Below are 20,281 nucleotides of genomic sequence, written 5' to 3'. Positions count from 1 at the left end.
CCAAAGTCAGAAGCTACCTCTCACCTCCCACCCCAGCCCTGACTCTCTTTCACAAGAGCCCCATCAGGTTGAGTCATACTTGGCTTGTGGTCAACTGTGACCACAACATCTTCATTGCACCCCCACCCCCAAGGAAGGGACTCAGAAATTCAGTTTCGACTTGATCTATGGAGACTTGGAGGCCACAGGGAGCTGGACTCACGACACAGGGCGGGAGGCGGCAGTCTCGTCCCAATGGCACCTCGTTCACCCCTTCACTCCCTCAACAAGCATCTATTCACCAGCTCCTATATCCTCTGTCGAACACCAATCACTTGCACTAAATGCTGTTGGGGTCACCAGCTGCCATTTCCTGAGTGCATCCCCTCTCTGCCCTGGCTCACCGACTCCTCTCAGAGAACCAGTGGAGGAAGTTTATTATGGAATCCATTTTACAGATGGGAAAACCAAGGCTTGGAGAAGTGAGGTGGCCTCCCCGGGGTCACATAGTCAACTGTCAAGCCACCCAACTGGTCCCAGGCCAGAATTCTTGACTGTCCTTCCACACACTGTAGTCACTCGCGCAACACCCACTCTCCCTCCACCACAAACAACCCATGGTCTTTGTCCTCGCAGGGGGCGAGGAGCGGATCTGGAGGTTCCAGGTTCCCCCGGGAGGCAGGACACAGAGAGTCATGGCAGGGACTGCAAGAGGCAGAGGGCCACTCAGCTGGCTGGCGGAAAAAGGAAGGGACAGGAAGAGGAACCAAGTCCTTGGGGCCAAGAGAACCAGCCAGACACAGCCAGCATCAGGGCCTCTGACCTCAGAGAAAGGAAGTGGCCTTGAGCCTCAGCCCAGCTTGAGGGGCCCAGGAGTGTAGAGACCAGACTGACCCACAGGGGAAACTCTGGGCAGGACTGATCTTGTCTCAATGCCCCCCCTTCATCTGATCTGAGGCACCAACCCCCGCCACCTCTGACCTGAAGACCGGGCTAAGGGCGACAGTCTCTACCATCCTCTCCCAGGTCCTCCCTTCCTGCTGTGTGACCTTGGAGAGGACAACGAACCTCTCTGTGCTATAGCTTTCTCTTCCACAAAGTGTACCTAGTCATAGTACTGATCCCAGCATGATAAATAAGGTCATTTGCAGAGGAAGCCTAGACCACACATGGCACACAGTAAGTGCCAGTGGGCTGTTAACTGTTGTTATGATGGCTGTTGGTTACCATAGTTACCACCCGAAGCCCCACCCCCCAGAGGTCTTCAGAGAGAGGATCTACTTCCTGTCTCCCCTATCAGCCCCCCACTTCCCGAGAAAGCGCAGACCCCTGCCTATGGCCCCTGAGTGACACCAGTCCAGGACAGATACCACTTTGCTCCCAGACTTCATCCTCTTTTCTCACCAACACACTCTGGTCTCCCCATCTTGAAAACAGGAAACCTGCTCCCTGACCCCTCCTCTCCCCACAGCATCTTTCCCTCTTCCCCTTCTCAGCCAGACTGTCTGAAAGCCATCTTCACTCCCTATCTACACCTTCTGACCTCCCAATCTGACTTCTGAATGAGGTTGCCAGTGCTCTCCACAGGGGCCCCTCTGAGCCTCCGGTGAGCTGGACACTCTTCAGTAGCTCAGGGGTCCGGTCAATGGCTCCCTGCTTCTCCCAGCTGGCTCTTGTCACCTCCAGGTCTCACCAGTCCTGGCTGCCTCCAACCTCCCAGCTGACGCCCCGCTCAGCCTCTGTCGTAGGCATCCTCTCCAACCCCTGCACAATGCTGCTCCCACGGCTCTGTCCTCCCCACCACCCTTCCCACTGCACCCCGGGGTTCTCGGTGCATCACACCCAGCACCCCCTTCTTATAACAGACCCTTGGCAGGCCCCCCCGAAACCCTGAATTGAAATTCACAGACAGTGAAACACACCGACTCCCATCATTTCAAAAACACTGTCATCTCCTGTAATGCAGAGGAGAAAGTCACTGGGAAGAAAACAGGCACATAAAGCTGAAAATGGTCAGGTCAGTGGCCCACGGACGCCCACTGGAGCCCCCAGGTGCTGACGCCGGGACACAGGAGCATCTCAGTGAGCTGATGCCGAGTGACATGTCAGCCACGCTAACGCCACGAGCAGCAGGAGCTGCCAAAATGCTGAACGAGTCTTGGTGTGATCTGAATAACACTAAAATCTCCCTTGATACAGGGTAGTCTGGAAGATGGAGCAGGTGTCAGCCATGCAAAACGCACCTAGCTTCTCTGTGTAGACATAAAATCGAATTCCAACCTAGGTTCCAATGATTATAAACAGTTTGTCACTTACGTGAGCATCTGGTGGGGTGGAGTGGGGGCTGCGGTCAGGCTGATAACTTGTGGGCCAATTTGGTGCCTGCAGCCCCAATGCCAGCCAGCCCCCATTCCCAGGACAACCGAAAATGCTCCCACAATTCTTCGAGTGTCCCCAGGAGCCCTGCTGAGAATCCTCCAAGCTGCTGACAATCAAGGCTGAGTTCCTTTGCTTGGCATTCAAGGCCATTCAGGACCTGGCCCTGGTTGACCTCCCCTCCATTCATTCATACGCCATCCCACGCTTCCCACTCAGTCATTCAAATGAGCCCTGACGCGACGTGCAGCCAGGCATGGTCTGAGCCCCTGCCCTCGGGAGCCTGGACACCAGAAGCTGCCCCCAACATGCAGGGCGTCCAGCATGTGGACAGGGCTGTGGTGAGGGGCCCTGGGGGCTGGGGGGGTCCAGAGGGAATGTCCACCTGGCCTAGGGCTGGGGAGGGCTTCTTAGAGGAAGTGTCACCTGAGCCAAGTGTGAAGGCCGGACTGGCACGGACCAGGCAGGCAGGGTGTTCTGACAGAGGCCCAAGCATCAGCAAAGCTCGGAGGTGCCCAGGTGAGGGACTGAAAGAGTGTTTCCCTGGGGGCCGAAGTTACCAGCACACAGTAAGCACCCCAGAATCTTTGGTGGGTTGGATGGATGGGAGTGTGATAGGAAGCCACAGATGGGTTCTCAGCCCTGGAGTGAGATCAGATTTGCCACATCCAAAACTCAGTCTGACGGCTCAGGCCAGAAGCAGCTTGAGGGGGTTCGAGCCCTAACCCCCCACAGACGCTTCCTCCTCTGCTCTCCGCTCCTGCTTCTGCACCCACGTCTGGCCAGTTCACACTGCCTGGCACACGTTTTCTCCCAGCTCTTGACCAAAGCCCTTCTTGACTTTCAAGTCCCAGCCCAAACACCCCATGGGCCCCAGCCACTGGTGGGTGTAGACTCAAGAGCCTGGGCTTTGCGATGGGTCCACACTCGAATCCCACACCCTTGGAGACAATTGAGCTGGGTCTGTAGTCAAGTGTCAAACACTTCTCGAGCCTCAGTTTCCATCCCTAGACTCTGCTGTGAGGACTGCTGATAATGCTGGCTTCACTCCTGGCCCCTGCATCAAGCATCTCACAGATGCTTGGTGAATGTTAATTCCATCCAGGGCCCCTCTGCCCGGGCCCATCCTCACAACTCCTTGGGCCGGAGAAGAGCACCAGCCCTTCACCCCATTTTGGATTTTGGACCCCAGGGCAGTGTACCCCCCTCCCGTTAACCCTGGAAAGTGCGGCTGCTCCCCCCATTTTACAGATGAGGCTACTGAGGCTCAGAGCAGTGTGGGTAACCCCACCTGGACTGGAACCCAGATCTACCCCCCACCAAAAACTGGTTTCACTTAATGTCTGTGGGCATTCCTCAATGACCCCTGCTCTGGCTGTCAGCCTGTCCAGAATGTGACCTTGCACCTCCCTTGCTCAGGAAATCCTCAGGGTCCCCCGGATGACTGGCCTCTCCTCCACATCTGTCCTACAACCCCCCTCCTGCTCCGTGCCTGCCCGCGTCCTCTCTGCCCAGCACACCGTCTCCCTTCCCTGGCATCTGTGCGGCAAACACTGGTCAGCTTTGAGGACTTGACTCTGATTCCCAGCATCCTTTGCTCTTGGGGTGTTCTTCTGAAGCTGGGTTTCTTTCTTTGTCCCTGTTCCCTGTTCATCTGTGAGGTCATCCCTTCTGGAGCGGAGAAAGGACTCAGTCCCAGTCCCTGCCCTCCAAGAGCTCCTGGTCTGAGAATGAGGGGCTTCCTGGAGGCGGGACATCTTATGTAGGCATGAGCATGCCTGCCAGGGAAGCTCTGGGCCCCCAACACTCACCTGTTTGCCAGACTCCTCCATGGCAGGGTTATGCTGACCACAGTGCACCTGAAACAGCCACTATGTTTAAGTGTCCAAGGCACTGATGAACTCAGGCTGAAAAGAGAAAACATTCCAGGCAGACTTCCTGGAGGAGGGGTCTTCGGGGGGAACCTGTATCTAAGTCTCCTCCCAGGGGCCTAAGGAAAGCCTCACCTGATTTAAAAAAAAAAAAAAAAAAGAGGGGGGAAATGAGAAGGGAAAGCTGTGGGGGCAGAGGAGCAGAGTAACGGCCGGCTAGCTGGCCACAGAGGACAGAGGTCACAGCCAGGACAGGCTAAGATGCGTGACCATGAGGGAGGAGGAGAGGAGGAGGAAGGAGGCCAGCTAGAGGTGCAAGGATGGGCGGCAGGTCAAATGCCGCGGAGAAGTCAGGGACTCAGCCAGGGCCTGGGCAGGGAGACGAGGCTGGAGAAGCGAGGGGCAGAGTCTGAAGGAGAAGGGAGAAGGAGGGTGAGTCAACACCTCCCAAACCAGCCTCCCCCGACTCCCTTCTCCCCTCCCACAGCGCCAGAGCCCCAAGCACACTCTGCCTCCCTGGGCCTGGCATCGTGGTCTCCTCCATGACAGTGGGACACTAGGTGGAGGGATTGGAGGACAGAGCCCCTTCCTCTGGGGCGGGGAGCCCGGACTCCACCTCGCCCACCTGTCCTGGTGTCCCCGAATCGGGGAAGGAGGCCGGCAGGTGGCTGAGGTGAGGCAGAATCAGAAGGAGGTGATGGATGGAGGTGAGCCAGGCGGGGGCACTGAGGCAGCAGCACCACCACCACCCCCCGACCCCGCCGTGCCCCGCCCCTGCAGGGGCTCACTCCCACCTGGCCAACCCCACCCCAGGGCAGCAAGGAGCGCTTCCACTGGCAGAGCCACAACGTAAAGCAGAGCGGCGTGGATGACATGGTGTTGCTGCCCCAGATCACCGAGGACGCCATCGTGGGCAATCTCCGCAAGCGCTTCATGGACGACTACATCTTTGTACCCTGGGCCATGGGCGGGGGCGGGCAGATGGTGGAGAGAGGGACAGGAGGGTGACTGACCAGTGGGTGGAGGGATGGCACGAGGATGAACGCAGGGAAGGGTGTCAGAGGGACTGCGGCATAGAAGGGACAGACAGACGCCTAAGCAAATGAGCAGGGGTGGGGATGGGCAGTGAGAGCCCCGGGTGGGAGGAGGGGACAGACAGAGTGACAGCAGGGCTCTGCTTGGGGGCGGCTGTGGTCCTCATGACTCTCTTGGCCCCAGGTAGCTCAGCCGCAGTACATTCCGTCTCTCCTTTCTGGACCCAGCCCTGTGTTTTCCCTAAGAGACCCAGGGCACATCTGAGTATCTCCATCTCTTGATCTGAGCAGTGGGGCTCTAGAGGCCCCGGGGCATTAGGATTAGGGTACAGGGGCCCGTGAAGAACAAAGCCAGCCAGAACACCGCACAGCCCTTAACGGCACCCCAGACCTATATCGGCTCCGTGCTCATCTCCGTAAACCCCTTCAAGCAGATGCCTTACTTCACTGACCGCGAGATCGACCTCTACCAGGGCGCGGTAAGACTGGGGCCAGGTGGGAAGCATCACCCCAGGACCCCCAGCCTCTAGCCCTGGGCTAAGACCTGACCTCCTCCACCAGGCTCAGTACGAGAATCCCCCACACATCTATGCCCTCACGGACAACATGTACCGCAACATGCTCATTGACTGTGAGAACCAGTGTGTCATCATCAGGTACAGAGTGGGGGGCCCCACACCCTCCTGCCCAGGCCCCACAACAGCCTCACCACCCTAGGGAGCTTTGCTCAGAACTCCTGATCCAAACAGAACCTTACTGTCCCTCTCTGCCCCTGGCCCTGCTTTACTTTCCTTGTCACCCCCTGACCCATGATATATTTATTCATTCATTCTGTTATAGTCCATCTGTCCATTCTAAATGTCAGCTGTGAGACAGCAGGGATTTCTATCTGTCTTGTTCACTATTGTTTCCCCAGAACCTGGTATAGTGCCTAGCACACAGTAGAGAATGAATGAATGAATGGGCACTAGAAAGGGCGCTTTCACCCCCCCAACCTTCCCTCCCCGCTGGCTGCTGATCCTTCTGTCCCTCACCCACCCCCAGTGGAGAGAGTGGAGCTGGGAAGACCGTGGCAGCCAAATACATCATGGGCTACATCTCCAAGGTGTCTGGCGGGGGCGAGAAAGTCCAGGTGAGGGGAGAACAGAAGGACGGGCTGGGTCTCCCCAGAAGCACGGTAATTAAACCCCACGACCACCTACCTCGTCCTGACCTTTTCTCATCTCCACCTGCCTCTGCCCCCAGCACGTGAAAGATATCATCCTGCAATCAAACCCACTGCTAGAGGCCTTCGGCAATGCCAAGACTGTGCGCAACAACAATTCCAGCCGCTTTGTGAGTCTGCAGCCCCGCCTTGGAGTAACTGCTCCCTCCATACTGATACACACACACACACACACACACACACACACACACACACACACACCTGCGTTCCCAATAACATAGGAACTCCCTGCTCCTCAGTGGGAGACTCACTTCCCGCTTATGGGAGACTCACTTCCTGCATATGGTCCTTCTGAAAAAGACTTCCCCCTCAGCTGAACTATAGAAGCCTTGACTTGTCTGTGTAACATTCTTAAATATTTCCCTGGCTATGACCATGCTACCTCCGCTCCTATTCACAGTTCAGTTCCCAACGTATTCTCTCATTCACTCTTTCTTTCAACAAATTGTTCTTGGGCTCCTTCTTTGTGTCAGGTGTTAATGCTGAGCCTAATGGAAGACAGAATAGGTCAACAGATCTGGATTTACGGTCTGATTCTGTCACTATTTCGATTTGTGGCTTGGACAAAACAAACAAACAAACAATGTTTCAGCAGCTTAAACTTCCTGAAACTCCTGTTTTCTCATCCATGAAATGGGGATGATGTTAATACCCATCTCACAGACCTCAGTAATTCCAGTACAATACCTACACATGAAATGATTTAATAAATTCCATACACTAAAAAGATTTGTATTCCCCTAAATATTATTAATTATATTTATATTTCTAACATATTTATCATGTAATTATATGTTAAGTATTTTCCTCAACATTTTATTATTAAAAGTTTTAATGGGGCACCTGGGTGTTTCAGTCAGTTGAGTGTCTGACTCTTGATTTCAGGGTCATGAGTTCGGGCCCTGCAGTGGGCTGCATACCGGACATGGGGCATACCTTAAAAAAAATTAAAACACAGAAAAAATTGGAAGAATGGTATAGTGAACACCTGCTGCCCATTCCGATATTCTATCGTTAACGTTTTGCTATACTTGCTTTATCATATCTCCATCTGTCCATTTTTTTTAAGTAAGCTCCACATCCAATGTGGGGCTTGAACTCACAACCCTGAGATTAAGAGTCACATGTTCCACTGACTGTGCCATCCAGGTGACCCTATTCATCTTTTTTTTCTTTTTTTGATGCACTAGAGAGTAACTTGCAGACACCATACTTTCTGCTTCGCCAACATAGCAGCATGCAGATCATTAATTACAGTCCAATATAAATTTGCAGTGCTCTTTTAAAGTAAAATTTTCATATAGCAAAGCATGTAAATCTAAAGTAGACCATTCACCGAGTTTAGAAATATGCATGCATCTGTGCAAGCAACCAAAGCCTTATCAACGCACAGAACATCACCGTCTTTCCAGAAATTTCCCTCCCTTTTCAGTCAATCTCTATTCCCACCTCACCCCAGAAGCAACCACTCCTCTAGGTCTTTTTTCTTTTTTTCCACCATAGATTAGTTTCAGCTGTTCTGGAACTTTATACAAATGGAATCACACAGTATATATTTTCAAACTACTGATATACACAAAACCATGGATGAACCTCCAAAATGTAATTATGTTTTATATTATTTTATGGTACCACAGAATAGGTATATATCTTGCATTACAGGTGTCTGTGTAGTGGGATAATGGAATGTGTATCGTCATTGACTGACAGTGGCAGAAAGGAAAAAGTAAGGGGCCTTCTCTGCCCTCCGACCTCTGGCCAGAGTAGAATCCAGATATTGTCAGAGACCAAAGAAGGGGCTTGTGGGGCCCTCACTCTGGGCTCAGAGACCACCTGTGAGACAGTCAGGATCACTGAAGCCAGCAGCAGCCCACAGAGTCACAGAGGCCTCTGTGTTGTGGTCGAAAGACCACACAGGAAGATCTGTGGTGGAAAGACCACAGGAAAGTGGTCAATAAAATGGGGTACTTCTATGTGCCAGGCACGGGGCTGGATGCCCTGATGAGGGCTGGAGTCATTAGAGAAGGAGCAGCTTAAACAAAGGCCGGAGGGAAGGAGCTGAGGCAGAGAGCGACAAGAGTGTAAGTGGGAGGTGGAGAGAGAAGAGTCAAGGTCACGTGGGCAAGAGGGGGCAAGAGGCCAGTCTCCTAAGACCATCCTCAATTTCCTCCCCAACCTGCACCCCGGGGGACCCTGGGCACCTCACCTGGCTCTCTTGGCGTCAGGGCAAGTACTTTGAGATCCAGTTCAGCCGTGGCGGGGAGCCAGACGGGGGCAAGATCTCCAACTTCCTGCTAGAGAAATCCCGTGTGGTCATGCAGAACGAAAACGAGAGGAACTTCCACATCTACTACCAGGTGCAAGGAAAGGGGCCGTGAGGCTGGGGCAGAGGGAGAGCCCAAGGGGAGACAGTGGGAGGGTCAGTGTCCAGGAGCCCAGGACAGCGAGGACTGGGGGATCACAAGCACTGTGCCAGTCCAACAGCAGATGCATGAGAATTGCTCGCCCTCCAGCTGCTGGAAGGAGCCTCCCAGGAGCAGCGGCAGAACCTGGGGCTCATGACCCCCGACTACTATTACTACCTCCAATCAGACACCTACAAGGTGGATGGCACCGACGACCGGAGCGACTTCAGTGAGACTTTGGTGAGCAGTGACCACCACTCTAGAAAGCCAAGGCCCAGAGAGGGACGGGGACTTGCCTCTGGTCACATAGCAAGTGGGTGCAAGAGGCAAGACAGGGATCCATGTGTCTGTGCTACGGCCCCAGAAGCCTAACCCAGGAGGGCAGGGCGGAGGTGGAGTGGTATAGGTTCTGCCCCTGTTGTGCTGGCAGAATGCCATGCAGGTCATCGGGATCCCGCCCAACGTCCAGCAGCTGGTCCTCCAGCTAGTGGCAGGAATCTTGCACCTGGGAAACATCAGCTTCTGTGAAGATGGGAATTACGCCCGGGTGGAGAGTGTGGACCGTGAGTGTGGGTGCTGGGGAGGGCGGGCTGGAGGGGTTTCTCCGGGTGTGAACTGCTTCCTCCTCGTTGGGCCCCAGGAGGGTAAGAACCCACAGGGACAATACTGGCCTCCCTGGGCACACTGGAGAGCGATGGAAGCATCACAGGAGGCCCAAGAGCCTAACTGGCTGCTCTCTTTCCTCCCCAACCCTGGCAGTGCTGGCCTTTCCCGCCTACCTGCTGGGCATCGACAGCGGGCGGCTGCAGGAGAAGCTCACCAGCCGCAAGATGGACAGCCGCTGGGGAGGACGCAGCGAGTCTATCGACGTGACCCTCAACGTGGAGCAGGCGGCCTACACCCGCGATGCCCTGGCCAAGGGGCTCTACGCCCGTCTCTTTGACTTTCTCGTCGAGGTGAGAGGGGCCGGGGCCAGGGAGTGGGAGAGGCCCTGCCCCAGAACACCCTGGGCTTGGACCAGCCAAGTGCGGAAGGCAGGCTTGGCTGTCACCTCACCGATTCCCGGCAGTGGGAGGCATCAAGGAGGGGCGGGAGGGGATCAGGCGGAAGATTTAGGAAGAGGCTCCATCTGGCTGTGGCATGGAGCCCAGGAGGGAGGGGGCTGCTGGAACCATCCAGGCCTGGGGTAGGGGCTGTGCGGATGGAGACAGGTGGGTGCACTTAGAGCCACGAGGGGGCTGTCAGGAAGACAAAGTGATGCACTGGACGGGAGTGGATGGGAACGGGACGGGTCAAGGCCAAGCATGATGACAATACTGTAGGACCCAGCCTTACAGAACGCTTACTCTCCGCCAGCTACTACTCTAAGTGTTTTTACATGCGCCAATTTAATGCCTTTATAAAGCCCTACGGAGTAGTTGCCATTATTACCCCCATTTTAAAGATGGGAAAATCAAGGTGCAGAATGGTTAAGAGGCAAAGCGGGCTCCCAAGGCGGGAACCCGGATGTTCTAACACCTGGATTTCTCATACGGGTGACTGGGGGCGGTGGGCAGAGCTGGAGAAGGCAGGAGAGGAGCTGGCATTGGAGGACACAGCCTGTGGATGTGGTTACGTGCAGACACAGACAGTGATGAGCTGGCGCTCATCTATTGTCCCCGCCCACCTTGCAGGCCATCAACCGCGCTATGCAGAAGCCCCAGGAGGAGTACAGTATTGGTGTGCTTGACATCTATGGCTTCGAGATCTTCCAGGTATGGCCTCTGCTCCCCAGCCTGCACCCCGTTGCCTCCCTGGGCTTCCTGGGGTGGCCCGGTGGCCCCAGGAGTCTCCAGCATCAGCCCGCTGATGGCAGCACCCTTGGCCTCCCTTGGCAGAAAAACGGCTTTGAGCAGTTCTGCATCAACTTTGTCAACGAGAAGCTGCAGCAGATCTTCATCGAACTCACCCTGAAAGCTGAGCAGGTGGGAGGGCACACTGGGGGTGGGGCAGGACCATGAAGGCTGCTGAGCAAGCAGGGGAAGCCCCCTCCAGCCTCCCATTCTCACCTCTCTCTGCTGAGCCGTCCAGACCCCACCATGAAATGTCCTATGGAAGCAGTTTCCTGCCTCTAAAGCTTTGACAAGGGCTGGGGCATAGCCTCCTCGGTCATTCCTCCAGTGATTACTTATTGAGCACCTGCTGTGTGCCAGGCACTGGCTGCAGCGCTAGGGAGACAGCCATGCAAGAGAAGAACAAAAATTCCTGCTGTTTTCATCCAACCCATCCCACAGAAGCAGAGCCTGAGACAAGGATTCAGGGCAAATATCAGGAAAGGAGTGAGGAAGTGGGAGACATATTTTTAAAAAATAGGGGTCGGGGGGGCACCTGGGTGGCTCAGTCGGTTAAGCGTCCAACTCTTGATTTCGGCTCAGGTCAGGATCTCAGGGTCCTAGGATCAAGCCCCACATCGGGCTCCATGCTCAGTGGGAAGTCTGTTTGGGATTCTCTCTCCCTCTCCCTCTGCCCCTGCCCCCACTCACTCATGCCTTCTCTCTCTCTGACAAATTTATTTATTTGTCAGAGAGAAAGCGAGCACAAGCAGGGGGAGCAGCAGGCAGAGGGAGACTCAGGCTCCTCACTGAGCAAGGAGCCCGATGCAGGACTCGATCCCAGGACCCCAGGATCATGACCTGAGCTGAAAGCAGATCCTGAACCAACTGAGTCACCCAGGCGGCCCAATAAATAAATTAAAAAAAAAAAAAAGCCAGAATAGGGTGTATTGATGAGCAGATTACGCTGCAGGCAATTGGGGCCAATTTCTGCTGAGCCCTGGGGGACACTCTGTAGCACAGACCTCAGAGTTGCCCCCCCCCCCCAGAAGCAACAGAGCCAGGATATTTTTCCACCAGCTCCTGTCTGTCTGCGGTCAAGGGCAGTCAGGGGTGGCGCTTCCAGTCTGCCCCACACAGGGCAACAGGCTTTGTTACTGGAGACAGTCCTAAGTGATGACAGGGGGAGATATGGGGAGACATCCACCACACCGTCTTCCCCCACCCTTGTGAAGAATGTTTTCTAGAAACATCTACAGCTTTGCCCAGACCCCCACCCTCATCCCTGCCCGCTTTGCTGCCCCCAGGAGGAGTACGTACAGGAGGGCATCCGCTGGACCCCCATCCAGTACTTCAACAACAAAGTCGTCTGCGACCTCATTGAAAACAAACTGGTGAGGACGGGGCCAGAGGACTGGGCCAGCTCTGCGGGTCTTGCCGGGTGGGGAGCTGGGCCTGGGAGAGGAGAGAGGGGGTTAGGGCCCCTTCTCTGCACCTGCTGCCCCCTAGGGGCAGACGGAGCACATCGAAATATCCCATCAGCCACCTCATCCGCTCACTCGGCAGGCCGCTTGTATTGTCCACTCAACGAACCTTCCCCAGGGCAGCCTGCTCGGGGACAGAGGGGTCAACCCTGACAGGTCCCCCACCAGGACATCCCAGTCTGGGGAAGGGGAAGGAGCATGGATCCTAGGGGGTTCCTCACCGCATTCTGCCCCCTGGCTAGCTTCCACAGCCGTCCCCCACACCACCCCCACCCCCACTTTTGCTCTTGTATTTGGATCCCCCTTTTGCCCCCGCCCCGCCTCCTCCACCCCCTCCCCATTCTGGGAACGGGGTGGCGGCAGGGTCTGGCCAGGCTGAGCCGCTGCCCGCCTCCCCCCCCCCCCCCGCCCCGCAGAGCCCCCCGGGCATCATGAGTGTCCTGGACGACGTGTGTGCCACCATGCATGCCACGGGCGGCGGCGCGGACCAGACCCTGCTGCAGAAGCTGCAGGCGGCGGTGGGCACCCACGAGCACTTCAACAGCTGGAGCTCGGGCTTCGTCATCCACCACTACGCCGGCAAGGTGCGCCGTGTGCCCCGCCCCCTGCCTGCCACACCTGGCGGCAGCCTCCCAACCTCCTGGTGAAGGGAGACCGCAGGGACCCCCCAGCCAGAGCTGCAGGACTCCACGACCCCTTTCTCCACCCCTCCCACAGAGCCCCAGGAACTGGCCCGGCCCACCACCTCGCTTCATCAGCTAGGGCTGCAGAAACCCCCACTGGCCCCCCACCAAGATCACAGCTCAACTTACTAACCAGACAGCTCCGCCTAACAGGACAGAAACCCCCTCCCATTGACCCCACATTGGGCAGCAGACTCCCACACCCCGATATGAGCTGCACACCCACTAACCCCCTGACGCAAGACATAGCTTTCTGACCCAAACTCAAAGACCACAGACCCAAGCTGTAAGCTACCGCCCTCCAAAATGGGCTGGAGCCCCCTACAGATGCCTACCTAAGACTATAGAAATCCACTGGCCTCTGGTCCTGGCTGCAGTCCTCCTCCCCAACTGACAGGACTACAGACTCTCCCATTGACCTCAAGTGGGCAGCAGACACCCCCAGGGGTCTCCTGGCCATCCTGCAGCGCCCCAGTCCCCAAACTGGGATAGAGCTCCTCGCCCTCGGTGGATGGCAGACCCAGCCCACAAGCCTGACCGAAGCCCCCCATGGATCCCCAGCCGGTGCTGGAACGCTCCTGACACCAACCCCAGCCCCTTGATTGACCGCAATGCAGATGCTCAATCTGACCTCCTGACTTCAAATTAAACAGCAGACCCTCCAGGACCTCTGTCCAGGCTGCAGCACCTCTTCCCCCAATCTGGGCTAGAACTGTCACCTCCCCCTCCCTCTGGCCCAGGCTGCAGCCCCAGCCCTGCAATCTCCACTTGAACATCAGACCTCCAGGGACCCCAAGCCCATGCTGCAGCGCCCTGCCCCTTATTGCAAACCAGGGGTACCGCCCCCATCCTGTCAGCCTTGGGCAGGACCCCAGGGGACCCCTGACCACATGGGTTGTAAGCAGCCCACCCAGGCCTCAGCCCCTTATTCCCCCCAACAATGTCTCCCTCCAGGTCTCCTATGATGTTAACGGTTTCTGTGAGAGGAACCGGGACGTTCTCTTCTCCGACCTCATAGAGCTGATGCAGACCAGTGAGCAGTGAGTGGCCTCCGGGCGGGCACAAGTCCGCTTAGGGATGGGGGGGCGGGTGGCGGGAAGCAGTCCATCTTCCCCGGAGCTCCCATCCATGCCACAGGCTTTGTAGGGGTGGCTGTCCGCAAGGACAGTGTTTTAGTGACTGGTTCTGATTAAACAGCAGCCCAAGGTCCACAGAAGGAAGGAAGGACAGCCCTAGGGGCAGTTCCTTATGGCCCATCCAGTGCCCCCCGCCCCCGTGCAAGCCCAGTGGATGCGGGGTGTAGACAGGGTGTCCCCTGGTACAGCGTGAAAACACATTGCACCCTGCATTTTTCCGCATTAACACCCATGGACTCATCTCCCAGACCACAGCTGCATACCGGGTTCCATTACTCATTCAGGCTCTGCCGTGTGCCAGGAACCATTTATTGGAACCTGTGGGGATAGAGGCTGAACAGGTCAGACAACACGGCTGCTCTCACTGAGTGGAGAGCCAAGCGGGGAGGCAGGCATGGAACGGGAAAAAAAGGCAAATAGAATATAGCACCGCATGAAAGGCATAAGACAGTGGTCCGTAAGAGGCTGAATCTACGGCTCCTCTACCGGCAACACGAGCATCCTCTGAGCTGGGTATAAATGCGGAATCTGCACTGTCACGAGGTGCCCCCGGTGCCTCCTCGCGAACCAGGTGCACATCGGAGTTTGAGATTCAGTGATCTGAAGCAGCGCGGTCTGATACATTCCACACCCATGCAGAATCCAAGCCACGTACGTCATGACTTCAAAACAACCTTCTTCCTGTACAATTTGCATGCCATGAAAGGTGCCCAACTTCAGATGTGAGTTTTTTGGAAATGTATAGAGCTGTGCAACCATGACCACTACCCAGTTGGGAACATTTGCATCACACCCAAAAGATCCCTTGTGCCAAACTGCAGTTGATCCCTATTCCCATTACATGTGTAGTTTTTAATTTTCTCTTTTTTTAAGATTTTATTTATTTATTTGTCAAAGAGAGAGAGCACAAGCATGGGGAGCAGCAGAGGGAAAGGGAGAAGCAGGTTCCCCGCTGAGCAGGGAGCCCGATGTGGGGCTCGATCCCAGAACCCTGGGATCGTGACCTGAGCCTAAGGCAGATGCTTAACTCACTGAGCCCCCAAGGCATCCCAGCATGTAATTTTAAATTTTCTAAAAACACAGTTAAAAAGTAAAAAGGTGAGAGGCACCTGGCTGGCTCAGTCAGATGAGCATGCAACTCTTCATCTTGGGGTCATGAGTTCGAGCCCCACCTTGGAGGGTAGAGATGACTTAAATAAATAAACTTAAAAAAAAGTAAAAAAGTGAATAGGTGACATTAAAAAATGTTTTCTTATACCCAATATACCCAAAATATCATTTCAATATGCAATCCATATAAAAATTACTAATGAATGAATATGAATTAAATACAAATTACATTCTCTCGCCCCATACTGCGGTACTCTTTGAAATCTGGTCTGCATTTTAACACTCGCAACGCATCATGATTCGGACAGGCTAAGCCTCGAGGGCCTCGATAACCGCATGTGACCAGGGGCTGCCATACTGGAAAGCACAGAGCCGTGGTTCTCCAAGTAGGGTTCCTGGACCAGTAGCAGCAGTATCACCTGGGAACTCATTAGAAATTATGGGGCCCCAGCCCAGATGTGTAAATGAGAAATGCGAGAGGAACCGGGCAAGCTCTCCTGGTGATTCTGGTGTCCACTGGGGCAAGCCCTGGATAGAAAAACTGAGTTGATAAAACTAAGTTGAGCGTGTGGTGGGCATCATTCACTCTCTCTTTTTTTTTTTTTAACTTTCTTTCAATTGTGATAAAATACACACAAGATAAGATTCACCTTCTCACCATTTTGCACTGTACAGCTCAGCGGCATGAAGCACGTTCACAATGCCGCCCCACCATCCCCACCCTCTCGTTCCAGAACTCTTTCATCCTCCCAAATATGTATGGATTGAACAGTGCACTCATTCTGTGATACGGCAGTCAAGGAAGACCTCATTGAGGAGATGAGGGAGGGAACTGTGAATGGACCAAAGGGTGTCTAAGCAATCCCCTGGTGATGGACAATTAGACTGGGCCTGTCTGTGACCACCCCAGGCAGCGAGCACCCCTGTCTGTATCTCTTCGCTTACACGTGAGCCCGTGCGTGTAGGATCGTTCCTACAAGGGGACCTGCCCCATTGCCCGAGATGCTGAGATGCTGCAGCACCGAGCGGTGTCCCTACTGCAGTGACCTTTGTTCTCTTTTACCTGCTACCCAAGTCATGCGTGGTCGTGGAGGCAGAAGGACCAGCGCAAATAGATCAAGGAACCAAAAGGACAAAACCAACTCTCCGGTCCTCACCACTACACCCCCCACATTCAGGGAGAACTGTGCTCCTCTGGGAGAGGGCGCCCGAGGCTCAGCAGCACCTCTGACTCCTCCTGTCCCTCCTGCCCAGGGCCTTCCTCCGGATGCTCTTTCCTGAGAAGCTGGACGTAGACAAGAAGGGCCGCCCCAGCACGGCTGGCTCCAAGATCAAGGTGCGCCTGGGGCAGGAGAGGAGGAGCTGGGCGTGGGGAGGGCTGGGGGCTGTTCTCTACTCACTCCCGAGTCCTGGGGCCTCCACCCCTCTCTCTGGCACCCTCTGTGTGGCAGGGTCTTCTTCCATCTCTAGGGGTACTGGGGGATTGGACCAGTTTCCTTGAAGTCCCCCCTAACTCTCTAAATCGAAACGTGAACCATCATCTTAATAATTTTTTGGTCTTTTGGTTCTTTGCCACTTTCATTTGAATTGTGGTAAAATATACATAAAATGTACCATCTTAACCATTGTTAAGAGCACAGCTCAGTGGCACGAAGCACACTCACACTGTCCTGCCGCTACCCCACCCGCCGTCTCCAGAACTTTCCATCTCCCCACACAGAGACTCTGTCCCCAGAAAGCACGGACTCCCTAGCCCCTGCCCCAGCCCTGGCTCCCACCATCCATTCTCTGTCTGTGTGGACGGGACGCCTCTGGGGACCCCCTGGGAGTGGGGTCCTGCGGGATGTGTCCTTCTGGGTCTAGCTGCTCTCACTGAGCACAGTGTCCTCAAAGTTCATCCATGTTGTAGCAGGTGTCAGGATGTCCTGTCTTTTTAAGGCTGAAAAATCTTCTAGCGTATGAGTGGACCACATTTTTCCTATCCATTCCTCCGTGGAGGGACACTTAGGTTGTTTTCACCTTTTACCTGTTGTGAATAATGCTGCTATATACGCTGGGTGTCCCATTCTAAAAATCTCTTCGTAACCACACACTGAGCACTTGTCAGCTGGCAGCAAACGTAGGACACTTTACATATGTGGGACTAGTCCCACCCGGGGGATGGGGAGACCAAGGCTCAGAGCAGCACAGTCACTGGCCCAGATCACACATCAGAGCCACAGTCGACATCAACGTCTCTCATGCCACTCTCTCCAATACCCCCCGCCTGGAACAACGTCCTGTCTAGTCTCCTCCAAGGGACTAAAATGCACAACCCAAGGCACACACACACGATTTCCTACTCCCAAAGTAGTGGTCCCCTGAAGGACAGGCAGAAATGTTCGATGCAACATGTCCTCCTGAGTGCTCAGTTACTCCATCAACAAACGTTTGCTGAGCACTTACTACGCACCAGATTAAGTGGTGAGTGCTGCAGACATGAGAGCTCCTAGTCTGAGGTTCAAGGATCAGGGAGACACACAGTATCGCGCCCCCGTGGTGTGTGCTACTGGATTACACACAGATCAGGGACACTGGGCCCCGTGGCTCACTGGGAGCCAGCCCCCCACTCAATGTGTCTGTCTCTTGGGCCTGTATACAGAGTGGGAGGAGACAGGGTCGGAGGGTCTCATCTGTGCACCACCCCCGCCTTCTCCTCCCCCTCAGAAACAAGCCAACGACCTGGTGGCCACGCTGAAGAGATGTACACCCCACTATATCCGCTGCATCAAACCCAACGAGACCAAGAAGCCGCGTGACTGGGAGGAGAGCAGGTGACCACCAGCTGGACCAATCCACACAGCCTGTCCCCCAGACGGACCCTCCCTCCACAGCCCACCCAGAGTCACGGGACCCATCCCAAGATTAACTGAGGCTGACCCCTAGGACCAGCGCAAAACTCCTCGGGGTCCCGGGGTTATACCTGGCACTGACCAGGACCCTCCAGACTGCAGGGATGAGTGGAACCGAGTGTAGGGTGACCCAGGGACTAGCACAGCCTCTTCTGTCCCCAGACGCTAGGATGCACCCCTAGAATTAACCCTGGAACTGACCACAGAACTCACACAGACCCCTACCCCCCAGAAACTAGGCTCCCACCCCACAGAACTGACTCCCAGGCACTGAAGTCACCCTCCCCAAACTGCCCCACAGCACGAATCCAGACCCCTCCCCGGTCTCACATCTGCCCACTCCAGCCCTGCTCAGCAGCACCCACCCGCTCCCAGGACGAGGGAGTACCCCCAGGGGACTCACCCTGCCTTCCCCCTTAGGGTCAAGCACCAGGTGGAGTACCTGGGCCTGAAGGAGAACATCAGGGTGCGCCGGGCTGGCTTCGCCTACCGCCGCCAGTTCTCCAAGTTCCTGCAGAGGTGAGGCACCCCCACCTGCCCCCGGCCCTCACCGCCACCCCACAGAGGAGCCACCAGCAGGGATGTGTACCCCAAACCCTCCCACACCCTCCGCCTCCAGGTACGCCATTTTGACCCCTGAGACGTGGCCCCAGTGGCGGGGGGATGAACGTCAGGGGGTCCAGCACCTGCTCCGCGCGGTCAACATGGAGCCAGACCAGTACCAGATGGGGAGCACCAAGGTCTTTGTCAAGAACCCTGAGTCGGTGAGTGTGAGAGAGAGGCAGACACTGGCACTGCTGCACGGCCGCGGGTCCCGCTCCTCGGGCCCGTTTAGGCCTCGGGCATGTTGCCTTACGCCCTCAGAGCCTCCGTTTCTCCATTTGGAAAGTGGGGAGAGTAGTAGCCCCCCTGCAGGATTGGGGTGAGGCTCAGACGAAACAGGAAGTCCACCACGCAGTGTGTGGCATGTGGTGTGTGCTCGGAAAAACCCAAATTAGCCGGGCAGTCCCTGGTGGCCAGGGGGCAGGCGGAGAAACACACCGCCAGTGAGGGGTAAGAACTCACGGCTTCTCCACAACGTCTTTGCTCCCTTGTTTCCTTCTGTCTGTCCTTCCCGTTTTGCTTTCTTCTTTTTCTATAACTTCTTTCCGTGCTCTCTCCTCTCCTACATTTTCTTACCTCTTCCCTCCTTCCTTCCTTCATGAACACAGAGTCCCTGGGCCTGAGATCGGTGGCTAGCCGATCCCAAGACCTGCCCCAGGCCCTGATCTATCAGAGACAAACCTCATTCCGCATCCTCCACGCACAGATGATCCCTCCAGCATGTCACCATCAGCTCTAAGCCTTTTAGCAAAAGGCTGGGAGCACCAGCAACCTGAGGCTCTGCTCGCAGGGCAAAACAAAGTAACAGTGACAAATCTGTTCTGGGGACCTACTGTAAGCACGGTGACTACAGTTAACAATGGTGCGTTATTTACTTGGAATTTGCTGACAGTAGCTCTTTCACGTTCTCACCACAAAAAAGAAATGGTAACCTAGCTGCTAGCTAACCTAGGAGGTCCTCATTCTGAAGTATATACATGTATCAAATCGACTCATGTGCACCTTAAACTTGCACAATGTTATATGTCGATTATATCTCAATAAACCTGGATGGGGGAGTTTTTTAGAAAGCAACAGCGACAAGAACAAAAAAGCAGGGCCAAGGCAGGGGCCACCCGGCTGGCTGTCCATAGGGCATGCAACTCTTGGTCTCGAGGTTGGAAGTCTGAGCCCCCACACTGGATGTAGAGATTACTTAAAAATAAAATCTTCAAAAATAAATAAAAAGGCAGGGCAAGGAATCCCCCTGGGGGCCCTTGCTGGCCACCTGCTTCTATGCGAGGATCGGACAGCAAATCGGGAGCCGGCCGTCTGGACGAGCTGTGGTAACTCACCACACTCCCAGGCACATCTTACGTTCCCCAGCCTGGGCCAAGCTGGAGCACTGGGGAAAGGGCTGCTGCCTGCCCAGGCCTGGCCAGGGGCCTCATCACCTGCACGATGATCATAGCACCTGCCCCTCTAGCACCTTAGAGACTTGAAGACAGCTGGGAAATTGTAGAGACGATGCCCTTGACGTTACTGTAACTTACAAGTAACTGTTCTCTCAGCAGACCAAACACATAACACTGGGGTGGAGACTCCAGAGATTTTGTAGCTGCAAAAATAGTCTGTCGGGGCTCCTGGTTGGCTCAGTTAGTAGAGCATGTGACTCTTAATCTCAGGGTCATGCG

General features: G+C 55.2%; 1 protein-coding gene across 1 annotated transcript in view; it reads left to right on the top strand.

The window, feature by feature from the left end:
• MYO1F (myosin IF) overlaps nucleotides 1-20,281 on the top strand; it is a 31,766-nt gene that overhangs the window by 3,204 nt on the left and 8,281 nt on the right. The window contains exons 2-19 of the mRNA XM_045774351.2: nucleotides 5,040-5,177; nucleotides 5,650-5,739; nucleotides 5,822-5,916; nucleotides 6,305-6,392; nucleotides 6,506-6,595; nucleotides 8,711-8,842; nucleotides 8,999-9,130; nucleotides 9,321-9,453; nucleotides 9,650-9,846; nucleotides 10,564-10,644; nucleotides 10,768-10,854; nucleotides 12,009-12,095; nucleotides 12,602-12,769; nucleotides 13,823-13,908; nucleotides 16,369-16,450; nucleotides 17,821-17,927; nucleotides 18,426-18,524; nucleotides 18,625-18,769. Of these exons, the coding sequence (XP_045630307.1) occupies nucleotides 5,040-5,177; nucleotides 5,650-5,739; nucleotides 5,822-5,916; nucleotides 6,305-6,392; nucleotides 6,506-6,595; nucleotides 8,711-8,842; nucleotides 8,999-9,130; nucleotides 9,321-9,453; nucleotides 9,650-9,846; nucleotides 10,564-10,644; nucleotides 10,768-10,854; nucleotides 12,009-12,095; nucleotides 12,602-12,769; nucleotides 13,823-13,908; nucleotides 16,369-16,450; nucleotides 17,821-17,927; nucleotides 18,426-18,524; nucleotides 18,625-18,769 (2,037 nt within the window). The remainder of the gene's footprint in view (nucleotides 1-5,039; nucleotides 5,178-5,649; nucleotides 5,740-5,821; nucleotides 5,917-6,304; nucleotides 6,393-6,505; nucleotides 6,596-8,710; nucleotides 8,843-8,998; nucleotides 9,131-9,320; nucleotides 9,454-9,649; nucleotides 9,847-10,563; nucleotides 10,645-10,767; nucleotides 10,855-12,008; nucleotides 12,096-12,601; nucleotides 12,770-13,822; nucleotides 13,909-16,368; nucleotides 16,451-17,820; nucleotides 17,928-18,425; nucleotides 18,525-18,624; nucleotides 18,770-20,281) is intronic.

Source organism: Ursus americanus, chromosome 14, assembly GCF_024610735.1.
Source record: "Ursus americanus isolate L20-20 chromosome 14, mUrsAme1.1.p, whole genome shotgun sequence".
Lineage (NCBI taxonomy): Eukaryota > Metazoa > Chordata > Mammalia > Carnivora > Ursidae > Ursus > Ursus americanus.
Note: the sequence above shows the minus strand (reverse complement) of the source record. Positions and strands in the feature narration are given on the sequence as shown.